The sequence below is a fragment of the Rhinolophus ferrumequinum genome, chromosome 5 (genome assembly GCF_004115265.2).
Source record: "Rhinolophus ferrumequinum isolate MPI-CBG mRhiFer1 chromosome 5, mRhiFer1_v1.p, whole genome shotgun sequence".
NCBI classification, from domain to species: Eukaryota; Metazoa; Chordata; class Mammalia; order Chiroptera; family Rhinolophidae; genus Rhinolophus; species Rhinolophus ferrumequinum.
The window spans coordinates 80,369,435-80,395,737 of record NC_046288.1 but is presented as its reverse complement, the minus strand read 5'-3'; the positions used below and the strand labels follow the sequence as shown (position 1 = coordinate 80,395,737).

The 26,303-nt window shown below is 37.4% G+C and overlaps 1 protein-coding gene across 2 annotated transcripts in view; it reads right to left on the bottom strand.

Moving 5' to 3' along the window:
• Window positions 1–4,784: 4,784 nt before the first annotated feature.
• Window positions 4,785–26,303, bottom strand: part of RAB28 (RAB28, member RAS oncogene family) — an 80,441-nt gene continuing 58,922 nt past the window's right edge. For both annotated transcript variants that reach the window (XM_033106492.1, XM_033106493.1), the window contains exons 5-7: window positions 20,341–20,444; window positions 15,077–15,154; window positions 4,785–5,735 (exon numbers count right to left, since the gene is read on the bottom strand). In XM_033106492.1, the coding sequence (XP_032962383.1) occupies window positions 5,640–5,735; window positions 15,077–15,154; window positions 20,341–20,444 (278 nt within the window). In that variant the 3' untranslated portion in view covers window positions 4,785–5,639. The remainder of the gene's footprint in view (window positions 5,736–15,076; window positions 15,155–20,340; window positions 20,445–26,303) is intronic.

Here is a 26,303-nt window from a genome sequence, read left to right as displayed (position 1 = left end):
CAGAGGCCCGCACACCTTTTCCCTGGATGCGTTGTCTCCTGACACCTAGGACGCCATTATGTCCTGCCAACCTGAGGGCAGATACGGCGTCCCCAGGCTTCACGTGTCCCTAGGGCCTATGAACACTCTGATTTTGCTCTTGGAAAAAGTTTGCCAAATAATTTTCTCTGCTAATTTCATCAACTTTACATCCAGATGCTAAGGTTCACAGTCACAAGGGTTGTAATCTGGCTACCACAGGATGGAATTCAGCTCATCAATAGGGCTGCCATTCATATCACAGGGATCATGGATCTATCACCCATTTTCTAGGAGAGTGAAGTGCCTGTTCTAACAAAACAGTGTGACAGTTTTCTAAAACAGGGAAGCAAAGTGCCTTGAGAAAGTAACATATTTTTCTAATTGGCACAACGGTTCTATATGGGCTGGCAGTGGCCCTATCCACACATAGGTTTTATTTGGCCAATATAACTTTAAAAACTGGATTGGAATGGCTTCAGACAGGACACAGGCTCTCCAGCTTACCACCCACTCATACCGTCTTCTACTCTGAACTGCCTTTTATTCACCTACCTGGCCCCTGATGCCCTGTGAATCTGCAACCCTGCAACGTGACACAACACTGCAGAAAGTGAGCTCTTCCTCCTTTTGGAAGCAGATGTTTGTAAGGTTCTTTCTTGGGCTGGATGGGAATATCTTTCTACAGCTTCTACCTACCCATCTATTTCTGGGGGTCCTACAGGTTCTGGTAGAAATTCAATCTTTTTCTAAAGCATGGTTTCTCACCTATGTGGAGGCCACCATCAGAGTCTCTCTGACGCCTTCTAGCACTTTTCTATGTTAAGCACACAGTCTTCCTTCTGCTGTTTCATGTGACACTGGATCCCCTCACCATAATCAGATCGTGCTCTGTTACCCCCTTAAAGAGGGCACCGGTACGGGGAAAAGTACTGCAGGCATGGTCTAATCCCTTGCAACTCACAAGTGCAATCCAAAAGCCAGCAGCACTTGTATCCCTTGGGAACTTGTTATAAATGCCGAACTTTAAAACCCACCCGGAACTGAATCAAGATTCTCCAGGTGATTTATATGCACAAACAACTCAGAGAACAGACTCTTTTTGCATGAATGTAGCCTACGATTACATTAGCTTTTGAAGGCAATTCTGTTACACTGTTGACCCTCATTCCTGTCACTTGAAATCCGTTTTTTCACACTCCCTGCTAAGCCACATCTTCCTATATTCGTTTTATTGAAGCATTTAACAGTCTGATTGCATTTTAATGAGTTATACATGTGCCTAGACTAAGCTCTTGAGGCCAAAATACAGATCGTGTTCATCTCTGCCGTTGGTGCCAAGCAAAGCCCTGGTACAGAAAAGTCTTATGTAAGAAGTAACAACAAAGGAACATGACACTAGCCGAAATGATAAAAAGTAGTTGAGTCGTGCTGTTAAACAATTCGTGGCATGGCTGGATCTGGGGCTCAGTGTCAGGGACTGCCACTGTCTCCACTTCTCACCTCTGCTCCCCCCGCTCAGCTCTGGATTCGGGCAGGCTCCCCGCGTGCGTCCTCACGAATGCTGCCGGTTTTGTTCAGACCTACGTCTTTCTCTTTCAAGTCCAGGGGGCAAAGAGTCATCTGGAAACTTCAGGGGATAGCTTTTTTTCTTCTTTTCTTTTTCAGAAACCTCAGCCAATGTTCCCTTCAGTTCATTAGCTCTAATGGAGTTATTCGCTCATTTCTGAGCCAATCAGTGAGACTGGGAGGGATTAATATCCTAATGGGTTTAAGCCAATGAGGATCCACTCCTAGGGCTGTGAGTGGTTGAAAATGGAGGACTCCATCAGGAGTCAGGAAACTGTTGTTAAGAGGAGTGGTGACCTGGATGCTGGGTAGGCAATGGACAAATGTCTACCACAGTGCTCGACGGTCTGCATTTCCATTTCCTTTGAATCTTGCAACTGTTTTCCAGGATGTCCAACATTACAGCAATCACTAGCATGGGTTATGGCCAAAAAACGTTTCTATTTTTAAATGACACACAAATTATTATGCTCCATCACATTGTTTCAGTGATCGACTTTAAAAGGCCCTGGCTTACCTCCTCCTGGAATAATAAAGCAGTCATAGGAGTTCTTCGGGCCACTCCAAAAACCACTCCACAGCGGTTCGCCACACATAATAGAGGGTGCACTGGAAAGGCAACGTCCAATGACCAGTTCTGGCTGAAAACTTTTGTGTTTTTCCAAAGTTCAATAAGCAGCAGAAGTGACCACAATGAGTTTGAAACTTTATAGCATGCGTCTTCAGGAGACAAAGTGCCTAAAACTAGATGGAATGACTTATAATTTTTTAAATTAAAAACTGTAGACATGAGAGGTAACGAAATAAAATAAGCATGAATCCTACGTTTTTGTTTCAAAAATAAAACCCGAGGTATGGGTAAAATTGTAATATGGAATTCAGAACTCTGCTTTGGCCATGTGCCATATTGCATGTTCACTGTGCGTGCTGTCCTTGGGCCAAAGGCTCTCAGTGACGGGTCAGGTTCAGCTGGGAGAGACATGAAAGCAACGAGGCCAAAGGCGGGTGGGGGCGGGGGGCAATTTTCTGTCCTCACCGCGGCGATCAGAGGGCAAACTTACCACCTCCAGCAGCCTCTTTAGACACACGCGGCTGGGCTAGGAGGTCAGTGGAACAAGGTGGATGGACCAGCATTAGCCATCACCACTGCTCAAAAGAACAATGTAACGCCCAGGCCTGGTCAACTCCCAGGAAGGAGGTCAGTTGTGTGATCTTCACGAATGGAAGGCAGCCTGAATGGGTGTCCAGCCTCATCCGTCCTCTCTCAGCAATGGTTCGTGTGGATCCTGGCTCTCCCACTGACTCCAGGAGGGACCTGGTGTACTCACTCTCTCACCTTGGGTGTCCTCATGTGTGAAACAAGGATGATGACACCCCCGTTATAGATTGGTCTCAGAAAAAACATAGCTCATGTGACAAGTGCCTGGAAATGTCCAGGACAGAGCATCTTACGGAGGCCATTCTCTCCCTCCCCATTCAGCCCTATTCAGTGCTCTAACTTTATAAACACACAACGTACTTGGGTCTGATCGGAGACCTTCTGTAAGTTCTTTCTGCCTCCTCTAGAATGCCTGTAGCATTTAGCTTGTACAATCTTATATGCAGGTTGTCATTCCTTTGAGCTACTGCAATAACTGGACCGAAAAAAGGTGAAAATCCTCACGTTTTCACATACATGTGAAAACAACACAAAATGACCAAAAGAGCACAGCCTCACCTCTTACTGAATATAAAACCCTGAGCAAGTTTAGTTTAATAGTAGACTTCAACTAATCACAGCTTTTAAAAGAGCAGCACCAACAACAAACATCTCTCCTACTAGACTGTAAAGTAACCTTGAGGGTTGAGATCTCTTTTATTCCACTTTATAGTCTCCTACAGAATACAGAGAAAATAAGATCTCCCTAGCCGACTGACCAGCATATGTTAGGAAGATGTTAAAAGAAGGATAAACTGAACTACCTTGAAGGGTTCATCACCTTGGGAAGGCTTATTAAAAGGATGCTTAATCGCAACAAAACAAAAATCTATAAAAACCAAAGAAGACAAAGATTGGACTCGCTGCCTAATGAGCATTCCGTGTTTCCCCAAAAATAAGACCTAGCCGGACCATCAGCTCTAATGCGTCGTTTGGAGCAAAAATTAATAGAAGACCCAGTATTATATTAATGATATTATATATTATATTATAGTATTATAAAGTCCCGGTCTTATATTATAGTAAAATAAGACCGGGTCTTATATTAATTTTTGCCTCAAAAGACATATTAGAGCTGATGATCTGGCTAGGTCTTATTTTGGGGGAAACACGGTAGCAGTCACAATTTTTAAACTTTCTTAAATTTCAAATCACTCTTGACAAGTGTCACCTTGGCCTGGAGACAGAGCGTTTCCTATGCGGTCTGGCTCTGTGATTCCATGACCTCTGGCAAGTTCTTTTCTCTCTCCAAACTTCATTTTCCTCAGCCACACAGGATGTGAAAAAACTAGTTTCCTAAAATCCCTCACACCTGTAAAATTAGGTGCCCCAAATTTCTGCACACACTTGGGGCAAGTCTCCCATGAGGGAGAGGCACCCTGTGCTGGCACCGCTCAGGAGGCCCCTTCAATCACCTCACGGCCTGTTAAACAATAAACACAAGGACACGCGTCACGGTGAGTCAATGCAGGGAGGGTAATGGCCACCCGAGCTGCTCACGTGGACCTTGCAATGGTGGAGACGGACTGACATTGTGAGGGGCAGCACTCATTTCTGCTTCGATGTGGCCAATACAAAGCAGCCCCCATGCCAGGCGCTGGGCCTGAGCGCAAAACCACAGCACAGGCCTGAGGGCCTGTGACCAAGACACAGGCCTGAGGGCACGCTGGCAAGGGGCAGCCAGGTGGAGAGGGGGAGGGATTCCGGGCGACGCAGACGGGAAGGCCAGGCGTCATCAAGCAGCATCATAAAGCAGGGGTGGGCCCAGCGCTCTCTTCTCTGCACAGAGGTGGGCAATGCCCAGGGTGACATGAGAAGGGCGGGAGGGAGGATGCAGCCGACACAGAGCCCCTGAAAGGCCAGGCGACGGAGTCTGCTCTTTCATCGGTCCCACAAAATAACAGAATGCTTTTTAAACGTCACACGATCACTGATTTCAAAACACGCTGTTTTCCTGTAACTAAAAGGAAGATGGCTGGAAGAAAATTCCCCCAAAACAGTAATTTAAATAAATTTATTTGCAGGAGAAAAACTCTGAACATCAGGTCCAGTCTGACCCACAATGATCCAACAACAGTCACCACCTGTTCTGGGAGGACTCCTACGCCGTTTGCAGGAAAGTCCGTGTGGAGCAGCAGCTGGACGTTTATCAAAACTCACAAAGCCATCGAACTTTTACACAATATACAATGACCGTGATGCAGTAATAAAAATACAATATCAAATACTAACTGCTGTGTGAGCTACAGCTACAATACAAACAATTTAGGTCCTTTTTTATAAAATGGAAAAAAAATATTTCTATTACAGCTTTATTTGAAGCATTCTGAGTTAGATACAGCTTTATATATTTTCGCTCATGACAGACAGCAGAAGATTGCCTCCTTAAGTATCTGCAGAGAAAACATTTTACTCGTTTAAATGCTTGCACCCTGAAGTGGACTTTGTCATGTGTGAGTTCGGAGAAGCGAAGGAAGCTGGGCCGCGGCAATACGCTGGCTGATGGTCAAGACTCGGATAGTTTTCATATTTGTTTTAAAAAAATTGACATCTGGGAAAAAAGAAGTGAGGACATAAAGAGGACCAACATTATTCTTTTTCAGTGAAGCAGTCTAACTCCAGAGAATGGGCTTTCCATTTTGAATTCAAAGTGTGTGGTCCCGAAGCTGAATTCTTTTCGTCCAAGGAGCTGCCTGCGGCTGTGAGGCAACACGCAGTGATGGAGCGAGCTGGGAGGAAAGCGTTAACCGAGCTACAGAGATGCTCACAGATAAACAGGTTCCTAGCGATCCTCCGGCCCACAGGCCCACACAAGCCCAGGCAGCTGGGACTAGCAAGACCAAAGAAAAGGCGCTCACTGAACCGCACACAGAGAGCTTCTAGGAGGGTTAACAGTTCTTGACACAGGTTGTTCCTGGTTGTAGTTTACAATATCTGCCTTCACCACCCTCTGTCACAAAAGAAAACAGAGTTATTATCAGGACATCAGAACTTTTAGAAAGAGCTCCTTAAAGTATATTTTTATTTTCTGAACTTTGTGAACTCCTGGTGATAGACATCATAAATGAAGCAGTAGCTGATATCAGAAGAATCACCCAGAACAAATTAAAGTAGAGCTGGGATTGGGGGGAGGAGCTGTTGTTGGTTTTTTTAAGTATGCAATAGCAATTCCTGTATTGAGTCTTCCCTGGCTCAATGACAGAAACTTGAGGTTATCACAAGTCTAATAAAAAACTGACAAATTAATACAAAATGTAAAACCCTGGTTATAATTTAAAGAAAAGAAATTAAAATCAATCATTCACAAATTTTAATTGATAGACATGACCTCATTATTTGAAAGTAAAAAATTTCATTATTTATTAATATTTCCATAAACCACTATACCCAGCCACAACTGTTTTTAGAATGTTTACAGCAACTGGTGAGTTAGTGAGAAGAGGTGTAAATGTGAAAGTAGTCACATATAAAAAAGAAATGTTTTGAGCAATCCGATATTTAAGACTTTGCCAATTTTTAAAACTTTCCTCCCAAATCCCTAACTTACTTCCAAATAGCTCACTAATGGGTTATGAATAATGACTCTAACAAAATATAGAATAATGAGAAATTTAGAAAATTACCTCATACTCATGTTTTTAAAATAATTTAAACCAAAAGATACTTTTAACCCTTCTTTCCCTCTAACCCACATTCAAGGATTATCTTAAATGATACATTTAGCAATATGCCCTAATATTTATCTCGAAGTAATAATTTAAATTAAAACAAATCCTTTACTGTTTTCAACTCTATTACCAAGTCTGCACACACAAGCAGACAAAGAAGGGGAATTCAAGGCAAATTTTAAAAATACTCTTTCAATTACCAGGCTATTTCAGGAAAAAGGGTAAGGAATGAATAATGAAATAACTGCCTCAATTCTCCACTTCACTGCACATGTAATAAATACAACCATAAAGACAAATACGTGTGAAAGTAACTGAAATGTTGTTTTAATTTGTTCCCAAGTCCTTATTTAATTCATAAGTCTCCTGGCAAAGGATCAATTTTTCAAAGTTCTAAAACAGGACGTATGCAATATTAATTCCAATAATATACAATAATCATCTGACCGTCTCTATTCATAACGAAAAAAGAACAAGATAGCATTCACTAGTTCTCACCACCCTCCTCCCCAAAACTGCAATAATATCCGTTAATACCTGCACTACTGTACTGAACAGATTCTACTCTGAGGCGAGTTAGTATGTTGATAATCTTCTTCCGGGTGCTTCATTATTTCTGCCCTGACAACTTGCTGTCAATTACATACAACATAAACAAGACGAAGAAGAAAGAAAGAAAAAAGAAAACGGAAAGTATGTTCAATGATTGAAAATGGAAGAGAACATCAAAGTAGAAATACACACACAAATTTAAACATGTCACAAAAGAAACAGCAGAATATATGAACATAACAGGAAGAAAAATAAACAAAGATCTGAGAAACATTATTCTTTATAATTCTATTTACTTACTGAAATAGACATGTCTTCTGAACCTCCCAGGCAAATTGCTGAGTTCAAGTTTTGATATCACAATTACACATAATATATATAATGCGCAATATTTCAGGGGACAACCAAGAATTACGGGGCTTTTCCATGCTAAAGTGGAGTAAAAGTATTAATTCCATTTCCTTCAATAAACATTACTGAGGATCTACTATGTGCCAGTCATTCTGTATTGGAAATGTACAGGTAAATTACACAGGATCTGTCCAGAAGTTGCTGTGGACCTAATGGGAAGAGAAAAACGTACACAGCTACACTTATCTTAAGGGCTTTACTAGTGGACTTATGTTATAGTAACATAGAGACAGGAGTAATTCATTTTCTTTGAAGGTAGGGAGAGGATGCATATATCAGAGGAAGCCATAAGCCGTTTACCATTTTTACATTTAATAATATTGATTACTTGTCGAAGACTTCTTTTTGATGCTCACTGCCCCACTCTTCACAACCTTAACGTCCAGGCTTCCAAATTTCATGTAAAAATAAGTTCAAAATGCCCTTTTCTGTCATGAAAGAAAAATACTGACATACAGTGCTGAAGCACAACACGTGCTGCTTTCAAATATCTAAGTTTTGCTAAATAAAGAATCAAAACTACTGTTTCCCCAAAAATAAGACCTAACCGGAAAATAAACCCTGGCATGATTTTTCAGGATGACATCCCCTGAACATAAACCCTAGTGGGTCTTCTGGAGCAAAAATTAATATAAGACCCGGTCTTATTTGGGGGGAAACATGGTAGGTTTTTGTTTGCTATAACCCTTAGGATGAAAAGACCACATATGATAAATAAGTATGACAGAGATAACACAACTTTCCAAGTTTTTTAAATTTGAAACTATCCTAAAAAAAAAAAAGGAAAAAAAGAAACTATCCTCACTTTCTTTTTCTTACAATTTCAAATATCTTATTTCAGAAAACTCTTCCTTCATAACAGCATCTGTTAAATAGCACACATAGAAAAATACATTAATATGGGCTGTTGTTTGTGATAACATTTATAAAGATTGAATAAACAACTGGGAGTAAATGAACAGGATGCTATGGTATATTAGCCTTGGGTGGGCTTCCCTCCAGCTCTCTAGCGAGCAGTATTGACTTCTGGACAAGACTCGTGATTTACTATGCACTCAAGCTGATGCTATCAACAGAAGCATTACCAGCTGCCACAGGAGGTCTGAGGGGAGGACATCAATGAAACGTTGACCACCATTATCTGCTCTCCCCAAACCTAATTGTTTCATGACAAACTGAGGGTTACAATAAGGAGAAGGGATTTTCATAATCAGTAAGTAACTCATTAATCCTCCAATATGTTGGTTTAAACTCTATCTTATAAACACAGCCAGGTTACCGACCTCTGGTCAAGACATTTTAGTCAAAGGATTGACTAACATAAATGACTTGGATAGTCACCATTAATTTTCATTAAATTAATGAAGAACTAAAAAGGCAACATCTTTCCTGGGGACCTTGGCTGTTGGGCATAAGGCTTTGTATAAAGTTTCTGAACTGAAAGCCAGAATCAAGGCTCTGCAGATTCAAAACTTTGCATTCTATAAGTTGAAAAACAGAACTTCCATGCCATAAGCTTCATGGTAGGTGATTTCACAGTAGTTGGCTGTTTACAAGCTGTAAATTGACGTTTTCAGAGAAAATGTTACCTACAAAACACCAACTTTTATTTTTGGAGCCACAAAAAGTACATTCAGTTATTCTCTGCTTTTAGTCAATGGAGTGAAAATAATAAAGTGGTCCTCAGAGGAAAGAAGCTTTGTGGTTGAAAGCAGCTTAATCCTTATTATGTCAGAGAGTAATTGCTAGTTGATGCTGGAAAGGAGTGGTAGCTAACTAGAGGGTAAGCAAGGAAGCAACCTAGGAGCTGGGGTAGTAAGGTATAAGGAATAAAGATGCACCCTGGGAAGACATTGAAGATAAATTTGCAACTGCTATTCTGCAGTTGTGCCTTAATCCAGATAGTAACATATTTATCATTGCAAAAGTCATAGTTTGTCATGCTCAGAATATGGAATAAACATACCCTGAAGGCTAAAACACTTGTCACTATCATTCATTCAAAGCCAATCACTAGTCTAGGTATTGAATACGGTCAAATAAATACATGATCTCTGTTTTAGAGATGCGTAAGAATCCAGCAAAGAAAACAGGTGTGCAACCTGTTAAAGAATATCATGATTGACATACGTTCAAAATGTAACAAGATTACAGATTACTATTTAAAACATGGACATAGTATCTTTAAAACTATGGTACTTTGCACACAGTAGGAGCTTAAAGAAAGCTACTCTTTCTTCCATATAATGTGCCATTATATGCTGCCAATAACATCCGTAACTTTAGGCAAGTTACTCCACTTCTTTGGTCTTCACAATCTCCTAATCTGTAAAAAACAAGGTTTGTTTACATGGCCTTTAAGGTCCCATCGAATTTTAAAACTATATGGAAAAATAAGCTAAAAAAGTAAATAGAAAAGATATGATATGAAAATCCATTAAGCAATATTCAATATCCCAGGATTAGAATAGTGTGTACGAAGTGGATAAATATGTTCTGCAAGGAAGACAAGTGATGTTTTGGATAAAAAAGGAATCACAGCGCAGTCTTTGTAAACATACTGGTGAAAATGATAAAAAGATGAACATCTAGGTAAGAAGAATCTCAGTTCCTTATGGCTCCTAAGGAAGGTCAGTATTCAGATAAAGCAGAAAAGAAGAGAAGGCCCCTAGGACCAGGGGTTAAATAGGCACTTGTGTTGTCTAGTTATGTGCTAAGTGAGACACAATTAAAATCTTGAGCATGCCCACTCGATGCCCTACGCTACATACTTTCATATAGAGCATGAAAACATTCAGAGGTCACATAAGGAACATATATTTTTAGTAAGTTTAGTACCTCAGACATGAGAGAAATTTTTGTTTTGAAGAAACGAATGCATACTTTGTTCAAACCAAATAGAAATTCATAGTTTATTAACTGGCAACTGAAAATATCAAGGCTTAAACATGTATTAAGAACTCTTAACACCAAATATATACGGCAAAACCTCCTTGCAATTCACACTGAAAGAGAAAAGGTACAAGACTATGCATTTTCTTTTTAAATTACCTACTGCATTATTAAAAAGCTGAATGCTGGACTTCCTAGAGAATAGCAGTTGTACATTTATTTTTTTCTCCTAAAGGTTTGACTACTTTGTAAACAAAAACATCTGAACAATCTGGGAAACTAGGACATTTTTTAACAACTGTTCCCAACTTTTACACTATCTTAGAGGAGAATGGTTGGGGGAAGGGAAAGAAAAGAGGAGAACAGATAAACAATGAAAATGAAACTATGAACTAAATTGGGAATTGTGAGAAATGCAACGAGAGTGGACTTAAGTGTTTAAATATTTGCCCTGTTTATTCTGGGGGCTCCTTGAGAGCATGGACTTTAACTTACTCATCTCTGTATCCCTAGATTCTAGTGTGGTCCCTGGCACAAAGGAAACCCTCAAAAAATGTTTGCTGTATTCATAAACTTAAACTGCGTTCCCTTTCTTTTCTCCCTCTTTCCCTTTCTCTTCCTTACAAAATTTGCAAAATGTGCTGATAACTCATTTTATATGACTCCCAAACAGGAACGATCTAGGTTAGAACTAAAATAACAGATTCTCTTTAAGTAATCAGTGAACGGAACTAAAATTAAAGCCTTTTTATAAATATTTATGTAGCATCAATTTCCATGTGACTGGTGAATCTACCATCTAGCTCCTTCTCTATAAAATAAATCAAAATAAAACAATTTCAAACAGTATACCAAATTTCCTCAGGAATCTTTCAAATGGCATAAAACCCACAGAAACCAGGCATAAACTCTCCCTCCCTCTCCCTCCCTTCCTCCCTTTCCTCCTCCATATATATGTTTTAATATATATCATATATATACAACATACATATATATATACACATATATGATATATATATATATATATATATGATATATATACACACACACACAAATATATAAAATCTGAACTTCTTTGTCTTTTTTTTTTCCTGGTCCTAGACATCCAAATGGCCAAAAGGTACATGACAAAGATGCTCAGCATCACAAATCATCAGGGAAATGCAAATTAACAACACGGGTGTGCAACTTCACATCTGTTAGAATAGTTACCACCAAAAATGCAAGAGATACGTTAATGAAGATGTGAAAAAAAACGGAACCCTTGTGCGCTGTTGGTGGGCATGTAAAATGGTGCAGCCACTATGGAGAACAGTATGGAGGGTCCTCAAAAAAGCTAAATAGTATAGAACTACCATATGAACTAGCAATTCCACTTCTGGATATTTATCCAAAGAAAATGGAAACACTATTCCGAAAAGAAAAGATATATACACCGCCATGTTCACCGCACTGTTATTTACACTAGCCAAGACATGGAAATGACCTAGGTCTAGGTGTCCAACAATAGATGAATGGATAAATAAAATTACACATCTATACACACACAGACACACGCACACGCACACTGGAATATTATTCAGCCATGAGAGAGGAGGACATCCTGCCGTTTGCAAAACCATGGATGGACCTTGAGCACATTATGCTGAGATAAGTCACACAAGAGAAATACAAATGCTGTATGATATCACGTATACTTGGAATTTTGAAAAGCCAAACTTGTAAAACTAGAGAAAAAAATGGTAGTTACCAGGGGATGGGGGTTAGGGGGCAGGACAGATGCTATTTAGGGGTACGGACTTCCCAGGAGTAGTAAGTGAGGCCTAGAGATCTAATGTGCGGCACAGTGAATATAGACAACAATATTTCATTATCATCATCAAACCTGCTAAGAGGCTAGAACTTAATTATCCCAACTGCTAAAAAGAGAGGATAATTATGTAATGTTACAGAGGTGCTAATTATCGCTACCATGGCAATCATATTACAATACATAAATGTATCAAATTAACATGTTGTACACCTTAAACTTACATGTTATACGTCAAATACATTTCAATTAAAAAAATGAACATTGTGATCAATGCAGCCTGCAAGTACGTTTTAGAAACATTTTTTAAAGAAATGAACTTTCAAAAATGTTTCCACTGTGAAATCAATAATTTAATTGGAAAAGGGACCAAATTCACGGGGTTCAGGAAAGTGGTTTGGTGCTTCCTACACAAAAGATTCTGATAAACATAGTAGAGAAAGATTCTAGTAGCTTGAATTCATCTTCAAATGAACGCGTTCAAAGTAAATGCCATCAACAAACTAAAGCTTGAATTAAACCTCATTGTATAATAAACACTACAGGGTGCACCAATAAACAAGCTGGGATGCACAGGGAGGTTAGAGAGTTACGTACTTAACACATCTGATACCTCTTTAGTTAAAATATGCCTCGACGTTAAGTCTGACTAAGAATGCACTAAGAACATTAATAAAGCTTGCCTAAATTTTTGCCTTTCAAAGGTATCCAACTTACCTATTTATTCTGAGTTGTCACTACCTGAGCACCACCTCGAGCTCAGGCACCAGCACACTTTCTCCTCTGAGGAGGGCGGGCCCATCAGTCGGCGGGGTTCCCCTTTCTCCATTCCTTTAGGTGGGAAATCCCAAAGTGATCTTGGACTTCTCCTTCTCTCTTTTATCCAGTCAGTCCATAAGCCCCAATGATACTTCTTTAAAATGCCTCTTACATCCATTCCTTCCCTTCCACCCTGATTCTGGTCCTTATCACGTTGAGGATAGTAACCTACTCTCCTTGCTTCCATCTCTTTCCCATTCGACCACACACAAAAACATCCAATTAGATTAATCCTACCTGAAAACGGCTTTCATTTATTCCTCTGCTTAAAAAATATTTTCCCACTGTCAATATGCTGGGTAAAACTTATCATCTTGGCATTCATAAATCTCCATAATCTTTTCTCAAATTCCCTCACATTCCAACACAAACGGTCATTTATTTTTAGCCAAACTATTCCTCTTTTTCCAAAATACAACCTAAGCTTTTCAATTTGTTCATGCCAGCTTCTCTTGCAGCCATTTTCTTGCCACCACCACCACCCACCACCCCACTCCTCTCCACCCCATCCACCGCTGCTCCAAATCTGCCCAGTAAACACATCTTTCTCTAATGCGGCAGAGTAGAAACTCCAGGGGCACTGCTGTCAGGCCTGAGTTAAAATCCTGCCTCTACCACTGCCTAAGCACAGGTTAATGGATCAAGTTACTAAACCTTTCCACAGTCTCAGTTTCCTGCCCATAAAATAATGAAATGCCACCTGCCCTACAGAGCTAATATGAGGATTAAATGAGATTGTAACACCGTGGCCGACACAGTGTTAATTTTATCACTGAAGGCAGGGACACCATCTTATACTCCTTTAAATAATCATTAGTCCCACCACTATACCACAGTATATAATATATGATCAATAAATCATTCATGATTATTTGATAATCATTCATGGACTTTTTAATTAACTAGACATCATTTTCCAAACATTAGCTTAGAAAAGCTAAAGAGCAGAGGATGCACACGACCTCTAGGGTCTGTGAAGTTCAGTATGATCAAGCAAATCATGGTGATTTCTTTCTTGTAAACCTCTTTCTAGGCCCAAAACAAGTACCTATTTTTATGTGCCTGGGAGTACAAAATATCTTAACACTGCACCTAGCCATAGTAAGTGCTGAAATGAAAGTCTTTTGAATAATGAGAAATAAAAGTAGCAGATTTCCAGAGTTCCAAATATTTTAATCAAGTCCTAGAAACAGCCACATCAGCATAATAATTTTCAATAAATATTTGCCCTAATTGTTTTAAAATACACACATGCACAGGCACACACACACACACAGTGACCATGAAAATAACACACTGAACTCAAAAAGAATTAAAAAAATATTTAAGGATGGGAAAAGATAATTATACCTTTTTGGCTGCGTGGGGTGAGGGTGGAGTGGAAGGGATTCAGGAAAAATGTTCTTTATCTATTGCTTCTAAGCAAATCACTTCTGAAGCTTAACTTGAAACTACAGGCTCTTGCTCTGATTTTTCATTCCGTCAAACGTGAACTGGTGTGCTATTATAATGGTATTTTTAAATGCTTGACTGTTGGTATTCTTGTTTATTTCTTAGTCTCAGAGAATTATTCAGAAAAAATTCAGAAATTCTCAATAATTAACACCATTACACTAACAATAAAAGAACATCAATAATTAATATTGTTATAGTGGAGGATGTTTTAGAGAAGAATAGAGAGTACAGACTTAACAAAAATTGAAAAAATAATGTTTTACTAATGCAAACATGGAAGATACCAAATGGAGTAAATTCTAAGACTAAACTTTGATAAATAGTTGGGATTTTTGTATAAATTATTTTTAAAATATTGTATAGCAATCCTGGAAGAACTTAAAGAACTACAAAACAATATGGTCAGCCCCTTAACTCATTATTTAACCACTGATAAAATTTATATTATATAATCTCATTTTTCCAACAAAAAGGACAAATTGAAGTTTCAAGGATATCATAATTTGGCAAAAAGTTAAGATCCTCCATCTTCTACAATAAACACTGATTCATACATATAATCTATTTCTAAGGCTTTCAGGGATATGTACATAGAATGCATAAATGTGAAAAGATTCAGTGGTGAAAATTAATGTCTTTTAAGGAATAAATTATTTTTTAAAATACAAAGTTCAATATAATCACCTGTGACTGTTCTATTTCTGCTTTGTTTAACTTGATTCCAAGGATTTCAGCAGCAACTTTCTGAAAACACAGGAAGACCTAATAACAAAAATAGGTTTAAATGATTTAAAACAGGCATGCTTAAGTTACCTTCAAATAAATTGAACTTTCTAAACAATGATAAACAGCAAGAATTGCAAAAATATGTTACTCCAAAAATAGCTTTATTTCTCAAATACAGCAAAATTTTAAGTGTAAAATCTTTTTAAATGATTAAACCGACATTTTGAAATTTTGTGTAATTCAATGAATTGGTCTAAACATACACATTTATCCCTAAAAACTTACATTTTTAGAGATTTAACGTAAGATGATTAATTACAACTATCACATTTAAAAAAAAAAATACTAGCAGAACAAACTCCTATAAGTCCTGCAGAAAACAAGAATACATTAGATACTTGACTAGCTGGGTTTTTCACTGCCAACTCTGTATTGGTCTTTTGATCTGGCTTTAGCCTATCTTAAAAAGCTCTTACTTTCCAACCCTTTAATAATCTTTGGGGCTCTCATCAATTCAAAAAATTCTCCACATCTCTTGAGCAAAACAACTTAGTAATACTTATTGTATTTGATCAGTTCAGAGTAAAGAAGCAATATACATTATCATTAAAAAAATCTACAAAAACTTTTCTATAAACAGCCTTTTCATACATAGTTAGCTTATGCTGAGTCGTCTATGATTCCTAGAGCTCCAATCCAGACATTATCTGCAATATATAACTTGATTTTGTTTCATTAAGTATACTATTATTTTCTTATCCCTATTTACCTCATGATTACTTACTGAATATTTATCTCAATTTTATTAATTTAATTTTGATTTCTAATCAAAGGGACACATACTCCAATGTCATTTGTACCCCAAAAAGCATTATATATTATAGTTCACTGATGTTCAATGTTTAAGGAAAAACAGGAAAAGCCAGTATGGTAGAACGGAAAGAGGGGGACTGTGAAAGGAAATGAGCTGAGAGATGAAGGCGTACAAATCATGTAAGATCTGGTAGGCTACTGGAAGGACTTTGGCTTTTACTCTGAGTGCAATGGAAGCCATGGGAGGGATGTGACTTCTAATCTAACGGATTCCATCTAGCTGTTTTATTGACTATTCACTAGAGAAGATCAAGAGTACAAAAAGAGAAACCAGTAAAGATAACTAATGTAAAAGATAATGGAGGCTTGAAATAAAGTGGTAGCTGTGGAGATGGTAAGAAACAGTCACCAAAGTCTGGACATATTTTGAAAGTAGAACTAACAGGACTTGGGGGTGGGGAGAGAGGGAGGGAGGGAGGGAGGAGGGAGTGAGGCAGAGAGGGGAGAGGAGAGGGGGAGGGGGAGGGGGAAGGAGAGGGGGAGAGAGAAGTCAAGGGTGACTCCAATATAATCTCGGCCTTCACGACTGGCAGAAGAGCTGCCATTTATTGAAGTGGGAAGACTGGGAGAGATTTGAGGGGGATAATCAAGAGCTCAGTTCTGGACCTGAATTAAACTGGGGCTGCCTATTAGGCATCTAAGCATGGATGGGCAGTTGAATACCTTGGGGCTCAGGGAATAGGTCTGGTCAAAGCCATGAGACTAGATGAAGTCACTGAATGAGTAAGTTTAGAAAAAGAAATATCCAAGGACTGGCCTCAAGGGTACTCCAATATTTAGAAGTTGGAGAGATAAAAAGGAATCAGCAAAGGGAGAGTACTGAGGGAGAATACTCAGCAAGGCAGGAGGAGAAACAGGAGGAATAGTATCCTGGAAGCTAAGTGATAAAAGAATTTCAAAACAGAGAGACAGAACAACTATTTTGCATAGGGGAAACGAGATCAGGTAAGATGAGGACTAAGAACTGACCGATGGATTTAGCAAAAAGGTCACTGGTGACCTTGATAACAGCAGTTTGGGTGAAATATTAGGGGCAAAAGTCTGACTAGAACTGTTCAAAAGAAATTCAAAGCAGAGAACTAGAGATAACTCTTTCAAAACATTCCACTGGAAAGTGGGGGAAAGAAGGCAACAGCTAAAGAAAGATGTAGGATCAAGAGTTTTCTTGTTTTTAAGATAAGCAATAATATTTTGTATGCTGATAGAAAAATCCAGTAGAGATTTTTAAAAATGATGATGCAGGAATGAGAGAGATACTACCATGTTTCCCCGAAAATAAGACCTAGCCTAATGAGTCTTTTGGAGCAAAAATTAATATAAGACCCGGTGCTCTGCTCTGCTCTGCTCTCTGCTCTGCTCTGCTGTTTTATGTTATGTTATACTATGTTATACTCAGTCTTATATTATAGTAAAATAAGACTGGGTCTTATATTAATTTTTCTCCAAAAGACACATTAGAGCTGATGTCCGGCTAGGTCTTGTTTTCAGGGAAACACAGTAAGCAATGTCCGTTATCACTAGGAGCACTGACAGTGCATCCCACAGTAACCGCAGAGACAGAATATATGGGAATCCACGCAGGGTGGGAAGGAGAGGGCGGGTAAATGAAGTAACCGGAGTATGTGGAAGTTGCCCCCTATTTATTTCAAATTTATTATAAAATAGGAAACGAGGTCATCAGCGGAGAGAATGGATGAGGAAGTTTTGCAGATCTAAAGAGAGAAGCTTTGAACAGCCATTAGTTGCATTAGTTGACGGGGGAGAGAATGGCCTAGGGACATGGAGTATAATTACTGAGCAGCATTAAAGACCCACTGAAGGTTAGTGATGGTGAATTTTAAGTGAAACCCCCAGCATGCCTCTGTATTTTTCTCTGATCATGTTCAAATATATGGGTGCAGCCATAAAAAAGTGGGGGCTTGATTTAAACCAGAGTTAAGGTTTAGCCAAGTGAGTTCAATAAAATGAACGAGGGGAAAGAGAATGAAGGGTATATGCATGGCAATGATTTTGATTGGTTATGAGATGTAAGTTAAAAGAGAGGAAACTGAGGACATGCAAGGAGGTAAGGGATACTGAAGAGGTGCTAGTGTTCACATCTTGTAGGTCCTGCTGGGGCTGCAGATTGACTGCATTAGGGCATCCAAGGGTGTCAGCTGGAAAGACAGATGGTGGTCGGTGAGTAGGATACCTGACATAAAGATGGGAGGTGGAAGGAGGACTGCAGTGATTTATAATGACAACGCGTGGGAGTGAGTGGCTGAGGTGGGGTGGAGGACAAAGATACTGAAATCACTAAGTACAATGACAAAGGTAATATTAGAGAAAGTACAGTAAGCCAGGAGCTCAAGCAATGAGGGGAAGTAACCTGGATTTGGAGATGACTACAATCTTAAAGGGATCCCACAAGAACAAACCATTTCAAAGTTTCATTTAAAAAGAAAACAAGGAAGATTTTTAAGGGTGGTTCAACATAAGTACACAAAAAATGCTAAGTAGTTAAACACAAGCTAAAATACTGAAAGTTAAAATAATTCTAAAATGGCAAAGACCTCTAGTAAGATTAGTGAGGGTAGAAGCCCAAATCCATGGATAGACTTATCAAGGAGTATTGATACTATATTTTTTTGATGACCTGTGTGGGTATGTTCCCATGTTTGTGTTATCCTGGGGGAAAGGGTTCCAAGGAGTCAAATATTTAAATGAGTTACACTCCCCCCAAAGATTAAATATCCTTTATATTATTTAATATTTATCTTGAGCATAAAAAACACGAAGGAAATCGTACAGGAATAATATCAAAAAGATTAAACCACAGGAAAAAAATCAAACTTTCTTTGGTTGAAAAATGTCAAGAAGATTAACAAACAAAAATCTGGGCAGTGGAGAATATTTGCAAAAATTATGACAAATGGCTTTTATTCCTGATATAAAAATGGCCATAAATTTTTTAAGCGATATAATATTACAAACAGGTAATAGGCAAAAACTAAATTGGTAATGAAATTTTAAAATTTTCAACCTCAATAGCAATCAGAAAATTTCAAATTTAAATAGCAAAATACTTCTTTTTTTTTTTTTTTTGCCAAATTGACAAAGATTTAAAAATAAATAAATCCTAAATGTCAAAAAAAATAATATAGTGGTATGGCACTTATACAATGTTGGTGGTGGTATAAATTACTTTAGCCTTTTTGGTGGTAATTTGTCAATATGTTTCAATTCTTTTTCAAGGAATCTATATAAAGGAAGTAATCACGGTGATCACTTCATAAGTTATACTTAAATAAATGTCTAACCTCTATGTCAGGGGTGTCCAAACTGCGGCCCGTGGGCCAACTGCGGCCCACAATCCATTTTTTACTGGCCCGCAGCAAATTCCAAAAATATATTTAGTTTACTTAAATAAACCAGGTGAGGCAATACGGACTTCACCTCGAGTGAGTGGCCCGGCTGTTTGTGTATTTTACCGCATATGGCCGTTGGTGAAAAATGTTGAAAAAAGTTTGGCCTCCCCTGCTCTATGCTATACACCTGAAACTAATAACATATTGAATGACAACTGTAACTGAAAATTTTTTTTAATTCTTTTTCAAAAGAAATAATCAAAACATGAAAGCTTGTGGACAAACTTTTACATTAACGTATGTCAAAACTGGGAAACAACCTATATGTCCAACAATATGAATTTGGTCAAATGAATTTTTGAATAGTTATTTCATGGATTATTAAATCTAGTGGGTTATGAAATCTATTTAATAATATTAAAAGACATGACAAATTTTTCTACAGATACACATATTAAATAAATAACTAAAACACACAATTATTTCTATATTATGATCTTCATTTTTTAAACAAATATTTAGTGTGGTTAATCCAGTGAGCCTTTACGTGTCACTGCTTAGGCGTACAAATCCTATCTCCCCCACTTACTAGCTACACTACATAATCTCCCTAAGACTCATCTATGAAAGACAGATCCTCAGAGTCATATGGCGCCCGTCACACAGTAAGCACTCAGTAATGCAATCTGCTGGCAGTAGCTCTAATATTCATGAGCATCAGAAAAGAAGACTAGAAGGAATTATATGAGGTTATGAATGGTCATTTCTAGTTGCTGAGATTATGGGTGATTTATATTCTTTTTAAACTCATGTTTTAAAATAACCATAAAATTATGTTTAATGAATTATTAAAGTAATATAAATAGAATAAACATGTTATATCTAATCTATTTTATGTCTTCAATTTGTTCCAAAAGTTAAGTAATGACAGTATATTTCCTATGAATATTAGTAAATAAAAGTAAAATCTCACTTACAATATTCAGTATTCATTCTACTTACAGAGTCTCCTGTCTTTGCTGAGACAAAGTGGCTACTAAAACCATTTTCCTGGCAAAACCGTAAGTGTTTTTCAGATTTTACCGTTCGCATATGCTCCAAATCAACTAGAAAGGTGAAAAACAGAGAAAAAATTTTAATATTAGAGTTAGTCAATATATTTCAAACATGTTTAAGTGTGACTTATTTTCCAATATTATATGCCAGCTTAGTCCCTCGCTGTGTAATCTTGGGCAATTTCCGTAACCTCTTTATGCCTCAGTCTCTAAAATTGAGAATAACAAATATACCTACCTTATATAGAGTCTTTGAGACTTAAGGCACGTATAATGCACAATGATCAGCCGTGATAAGTGTTCACAAAATGAAGCTATCATTCTTATTATCTGTATACCTTCAGGCACATTGATGATACTAAAAAAAGGTTTACTTAGTATAATGTGTTTAAACATAGTGATTAATTGAAAGATGCACTTACCCAAGCATATTTGATTGAAACAGCATAATTACTTTAATAATTAGAATAGGTCTGCAAACTTTATAAATACTAATGTTAATACAAATACATAATTCATTTTCTGCTAAAAGATATCACTATTTCATAGTTTACTTACTTTATTTACAGCCATGGTTTAATTTCACAAAGACACACCTCAGCTGCTTTCCAAACCTACAAGTATGCATTTTGAAAGTCATGGGCAAGCACTTATTTCCTTGAATAGTTGTAGGTGCTTTAAAATAAAGCACAGTACTCTTATCCAATACTGGTTTTATCCGGCACAGTCTATTTTCTCAAATGGGATCCTTTATTGAACAGTTTTTCTTTTTATAACACTAGAGACCCTATTAGCGTGTTGACTCAATGCCGTCAAATTATAAGGCAAATATATTCACAGGATTTAAGGACAACTGGGCTCTTTGAGTCAATATAGGAAAAAAAAAGTTAAACTGATTTCCTGAGGAAGGGACCCAACTGACTTGTAAAAACTTGTAAATTTGCAAATCTAGTAAGCCTACATAATGGTGTCAATTGATTATCAACTAAAAAATGTTCTCTTACTATTTAAAATTATATTGAAGGTCTTTAGTTTGTAGGCTCAAGAGATCTTTCTCTAGATTTTTGATTTAGTGGGGGATTCCTGAGTCTCATTTATATTGCTCAGCTTGGATAATATGGAGCTTTTTTCTTTTCTGGCCACAAGTTCCTGTTCCTTAAATACCACTGAGACCTTATTTACAAGAACAGGCCAAAAAATGTCCAGATACCACAGGCATCAATTTGTAGAAGACTAAAATACTAAGCTATTAGCACTGACATTTATACATCTAGTTTATCATAATATTGAAGCTAAAATACTTTGCTAATTCAACAAGAGTAAGAACAAATCATGTCACTAGGAAAAATCCCCAATGAAATCACTATCCAATTTTTTTTAAATGAAGTTTGCCATTTATTGTGTGTATATTTGTCTTTTCTAATGGAACAGTCTATCATTGTTCAGTGGTTTTTTTCCTTTCTCTTTTTTCCTCTTTTCCTCCCTCCTCCCCACAATTTCCTAACTACCACATAAGTGTATCTACAGCACTGGGGGATTTACTATCCAAGCAAAAGTATTTTCCTAATAAAGATAGCAATGAGAGACTAGTGTATCACTGATCAATTGAAAAAGAAAAGCATCTATTCCACAAACATTTATTGAGTACCTATTATATACTAAGTACTGTGGAAGGTAGTGAGAACCCAAAGATGAAAAAGATACATCTAGGTCCTCAAAAAAGCCACCACCAGTAGTATAAACGTAAAAGACCATTACAGACACAAGTTATTTTAAATAACTGAGATTCTGACAAATGAGACAGCAGATAAAGAAAAGGCCCTCACAGAACCTCCCTACACAGTTTTCTTCTGTTGTATTAGAATTTAGTGGACAATGCTGAAGAGGGCTCAGTAACGAGAGTACGTCATTCTAAATAATCCAGAAACATAAATTGTGAAGGTAAAGTTAAAGTGAGACACTAATAAAATCATTCTTTTCTTTTATTTTTAAGAGCACACTTAAAATTATTATCCAATACCCACCTGCCATACATATGATAACACTCTTACTGCTACAATGATTTAGCTTCCTTTATGTCCTTCAGTGAACCACATCATTTTCCTTAGGTCCTATATTTTATTTTTTTAAATGTAATTAAAATTTCCTAATAACAGTAATACATGCTCATTTCCCAAATATTCAGAAAAACAATCACGAAAATGAAATTTTAAAATACCATTAACTAAAGACAACTACTGTTAACATTTTGGTGTACAGCCTTCCAATAGCTAAGCAACTGAAGGACAAAGGCATCAGTATTATATACATGCAATTTCTTTGTTCTCAACCATACACACCCTGCTTACCCATGTGCTTAACAATTTCAAAGAATAACCACTTTATTATTTTTTTATAGATTTTATTGGGGAATATTGGGGAACAGTATGTTTCTCCAGGGCCCATCAGCTCCAAGTCTATCTAGTTGTGGAGGGCGTAGCTCAGCTCCAAGTCCAGTTGCCGTTTTCAATCTTTTGTTGCAGGAGGCACAGCCCACCATCCCATGCGGGAATTGAACCGGCAACCCTGTGGTTGAGAGCTTGCGCTCTAACCAAGTAAGCCATCCGGCTGCCCCATGGATAACCACTTTATTGATCATTCTCATTCATTCAACAAATATTTGAATACCAGGCACTGTCATGGATGCTGCAGATACAACAAGCTAATATTTTAATGAAGGGAAAAGGACTGATAAGTAAAATATATAGTATGGCAAATGCTGATAGATCTTATGGAGAAAAATGAAGGGGACATGTGAGGCAGTACTATTTTAAACAAGTAGATGAAAAACCTTAAGAAGGCTATGGAGCAAGGTTATCTGGGGAAAAACCTTCCCAGCAGAAGGAACTAACTGCAAGTGCAAAGTCTCTAAAAAAAGATTATTCTTAGCATATTCAAAGAAAAGCCAGGAGGCCAAAGTAGCTAAAATGAGTTGGCAAGAGAGAGAAACAGTTGGAAATGAGGTGTAAAAAGCCAGGGACCAGATCACCCAGAATGTGTAGGCCACTCTACTAGAGATGGGAAGTTACTGGAGGGTTTTGACACAATGGAATACTACTCTGCCATAAGAAAAGATGAAATAGTGCCATTTGCAACAACATGGATGGATCTTGAGATTATCATGCTAAGTGAAATAAGTCAGACAGAAAAAGTTGAGAACCATATGACTTCACTGATATGTGGGATATAAATCTGAAGACAACAAAGGAAAAAGACAAAGAAAAAAAACTCATAGATACGGACAACAGTTTAGTGGTCACCAGAGGGTAAGGGGGCAGGGCGGATAGAAGAGGGTTAAAGGGGTTCCAATATATGGTGATGGAAGGAAAACTGACTCTGGGTGGTAAACATATAGTGCAATACCACGTTTCCCCGAAAATAAGATCTAGCCGAACAATCAGCTCTAATGCGTCTTTCGGAGCAACAATTAATATAAGACCGGGTCTTATATTAATTTTTGCTCGAAAAGATGCATTAGAGCTGATTGTCCGGCGAGGTCTTATTTTCGGGGAAACATGGTATATAGATGATGTAAGACAGAACTGTATACTTGAAACCTATGTAATGTTGTTGACCATTGTCACCCCAATAAATTTTAATTTAAAAAAAGATATAATTTGACTCACATTTTAAAAGGTTCATTTGGGCTGCTTTATTGAGAATAAACTGCATAGGGTCAAATGTAAAGCAGAGAAGCCACTGAGGGAGCTCTAATCTAGGAGAGAGAGTATGGTCGTTTGAACAAAAGAGGTAGCAATAGATATAGTAAAAAGTGGGACAGATTCTCAATATATGTTAGGACTAAAAAGTGAATAGGATATGGTAATGAATTTCACATGGGATGTGAAAGATACAGAAAAGTCACTTAAAGATAGTTAATCTGGATGTAAAATGAGACACAGTGTATTTGTAGCTTTTGTTCCACATTCATTTGAGCCATGGATGGATAGAGATTTGCATTTAAGTAGACCTGGGTTTTCCCAACCACGCCCAATAACTGAAAAGAAGGGCAGGTAAGTTGAAGAGAGTAAATGTAATGTAATGGTTATATTTATGGAGCATGGAATCTAAGCTGATAAAGAAGAGGGTTGAGAAAATACGAAATTGGTAAATCAACTTATTTTAAGGTCTTGTGTAGGTTTAAAAATTATTGATGTTGGGTTACTAAAGAAAGTGAGCTGAAAAGACAGGAGGTAATACACAGAGATTGAGATGCATGAAACCGATATTATGAATAGGGTACAGAAACTGATATTGGCTAGGTCTTTAGAATAGATGTTAGTGTAGTTGGGGGAGGGGGAAAGGTGACTGGAATGAAGAATTCAAGGAACTGAGAGACCAAGGTATTAGAAGGATAATCTGTATGAATACTGAAATTGCTAAGAATCATGAAAGTATAGTAATTGAGTGACTGTGACCAAGGAGGCAAAATCTTCAAGAAATTCAAGGCAATGATATAGGTGTTGGTTGATAACTCCAAGAAATGTTAAGTGGCATGGCAGGGAGGTATAATCATATGGCTTGATAGTCCAATCTAAGGGTCTTTAAAAAAGATAAAGGAGAATGATCTGGAAAGACCAATACAGAACAAGAAGGTTACCTATCCCACCTCCAGTCGTAGTGATAAGGTATATAGAGTAGGGAAAATCAACACTTCAAAAGGCTTCAGAAGAAGGCAGCACTGTCCTTACGGGGAAAACCAAGAGACAGAACAAGAAGTTAAAAAACTTTTGTTCGAGGAACATGTTGAGAATATAGGAATTTTGTTGATGTCTTATTTGTAAGCTCCTGATGGCCCAGTGGAAGGGTCTCAGAAATTCAGAAGGAACAGAAACTGGGGCCTGAAAAGGGGAGGACAGAGCTGTATTGGATAAGAATGCAGGAGGTAAACCAATGATATCAGTGTCCTGGGCTTTCTTGTGTAGCTAACATAAACAGGGATGAAAAACATGAAGATAAAAAAAATTCTAAGACTGCATTAGAAAGAGAAAGAAAGTCCAATTTTCTTTTTAACTGTCAAAACCAACTGTGTAAAAAAAGCACGTGGCTCACTCATACTGTTATCTGTCTTGGACATTAAAATGAAAGAAAAAAAGTCAAGATGTGAAGTCTATCTGCTGTGTTCTTAAAATCACATGTTACATGAAATAGAAGTCTTAATAGAATCCAATTTTGGCTAACAAGAATAATATTGATACAACTTAGAAAACTGTTTGAAGGATTAATATGTACAATTTTTAGTTTAATTTTAATAATAAAAATTACAGTATTTCATATTTTATACTTTAGGTTTACAACAAGAAAGACATACCAACAAAAGCACATCTCAGGAATCTACGAATATTAAAAATCCAGTAAGTGACATTCTCTCACAAATGTAACTAATCATTATTTTTTATAGAATGTTAAGCCGCCTTAAAGGCCTTTTTAAATGTTTCATATAATCCTGTGAAAACATGGTTTAATCTCACTAGTATACAAAGAAATGCAACTAAAAAAAAATGAAGTACTAATGTTTACATTTCAAATTAGCAAAAATGAAAAAAAAAAAAAAAAAAACCTAAAAGCAGAAACAAGAAAACCACATAAGAACACCCAGTGTTGATAAGAGTTGGTACTGCTGGCTTTTGGAAAAGCAATTTGAAAATGTGTGTTGAACCTTACAAACATTTATATTCTATAACCAAGTAACACAACTTGGAAGAGTTTATCTTGAGTTTATCTTGAGTTTATCATCAGGGATATATAATAAGAATTATAAATTAAGATCTTCACCACAGAGTATTTATAATAACAACAACAAAATATTGGAAGTAATATAAATGTCCCAAAATAGAGATACAGTTAAATTATGATACAACCACATAATAC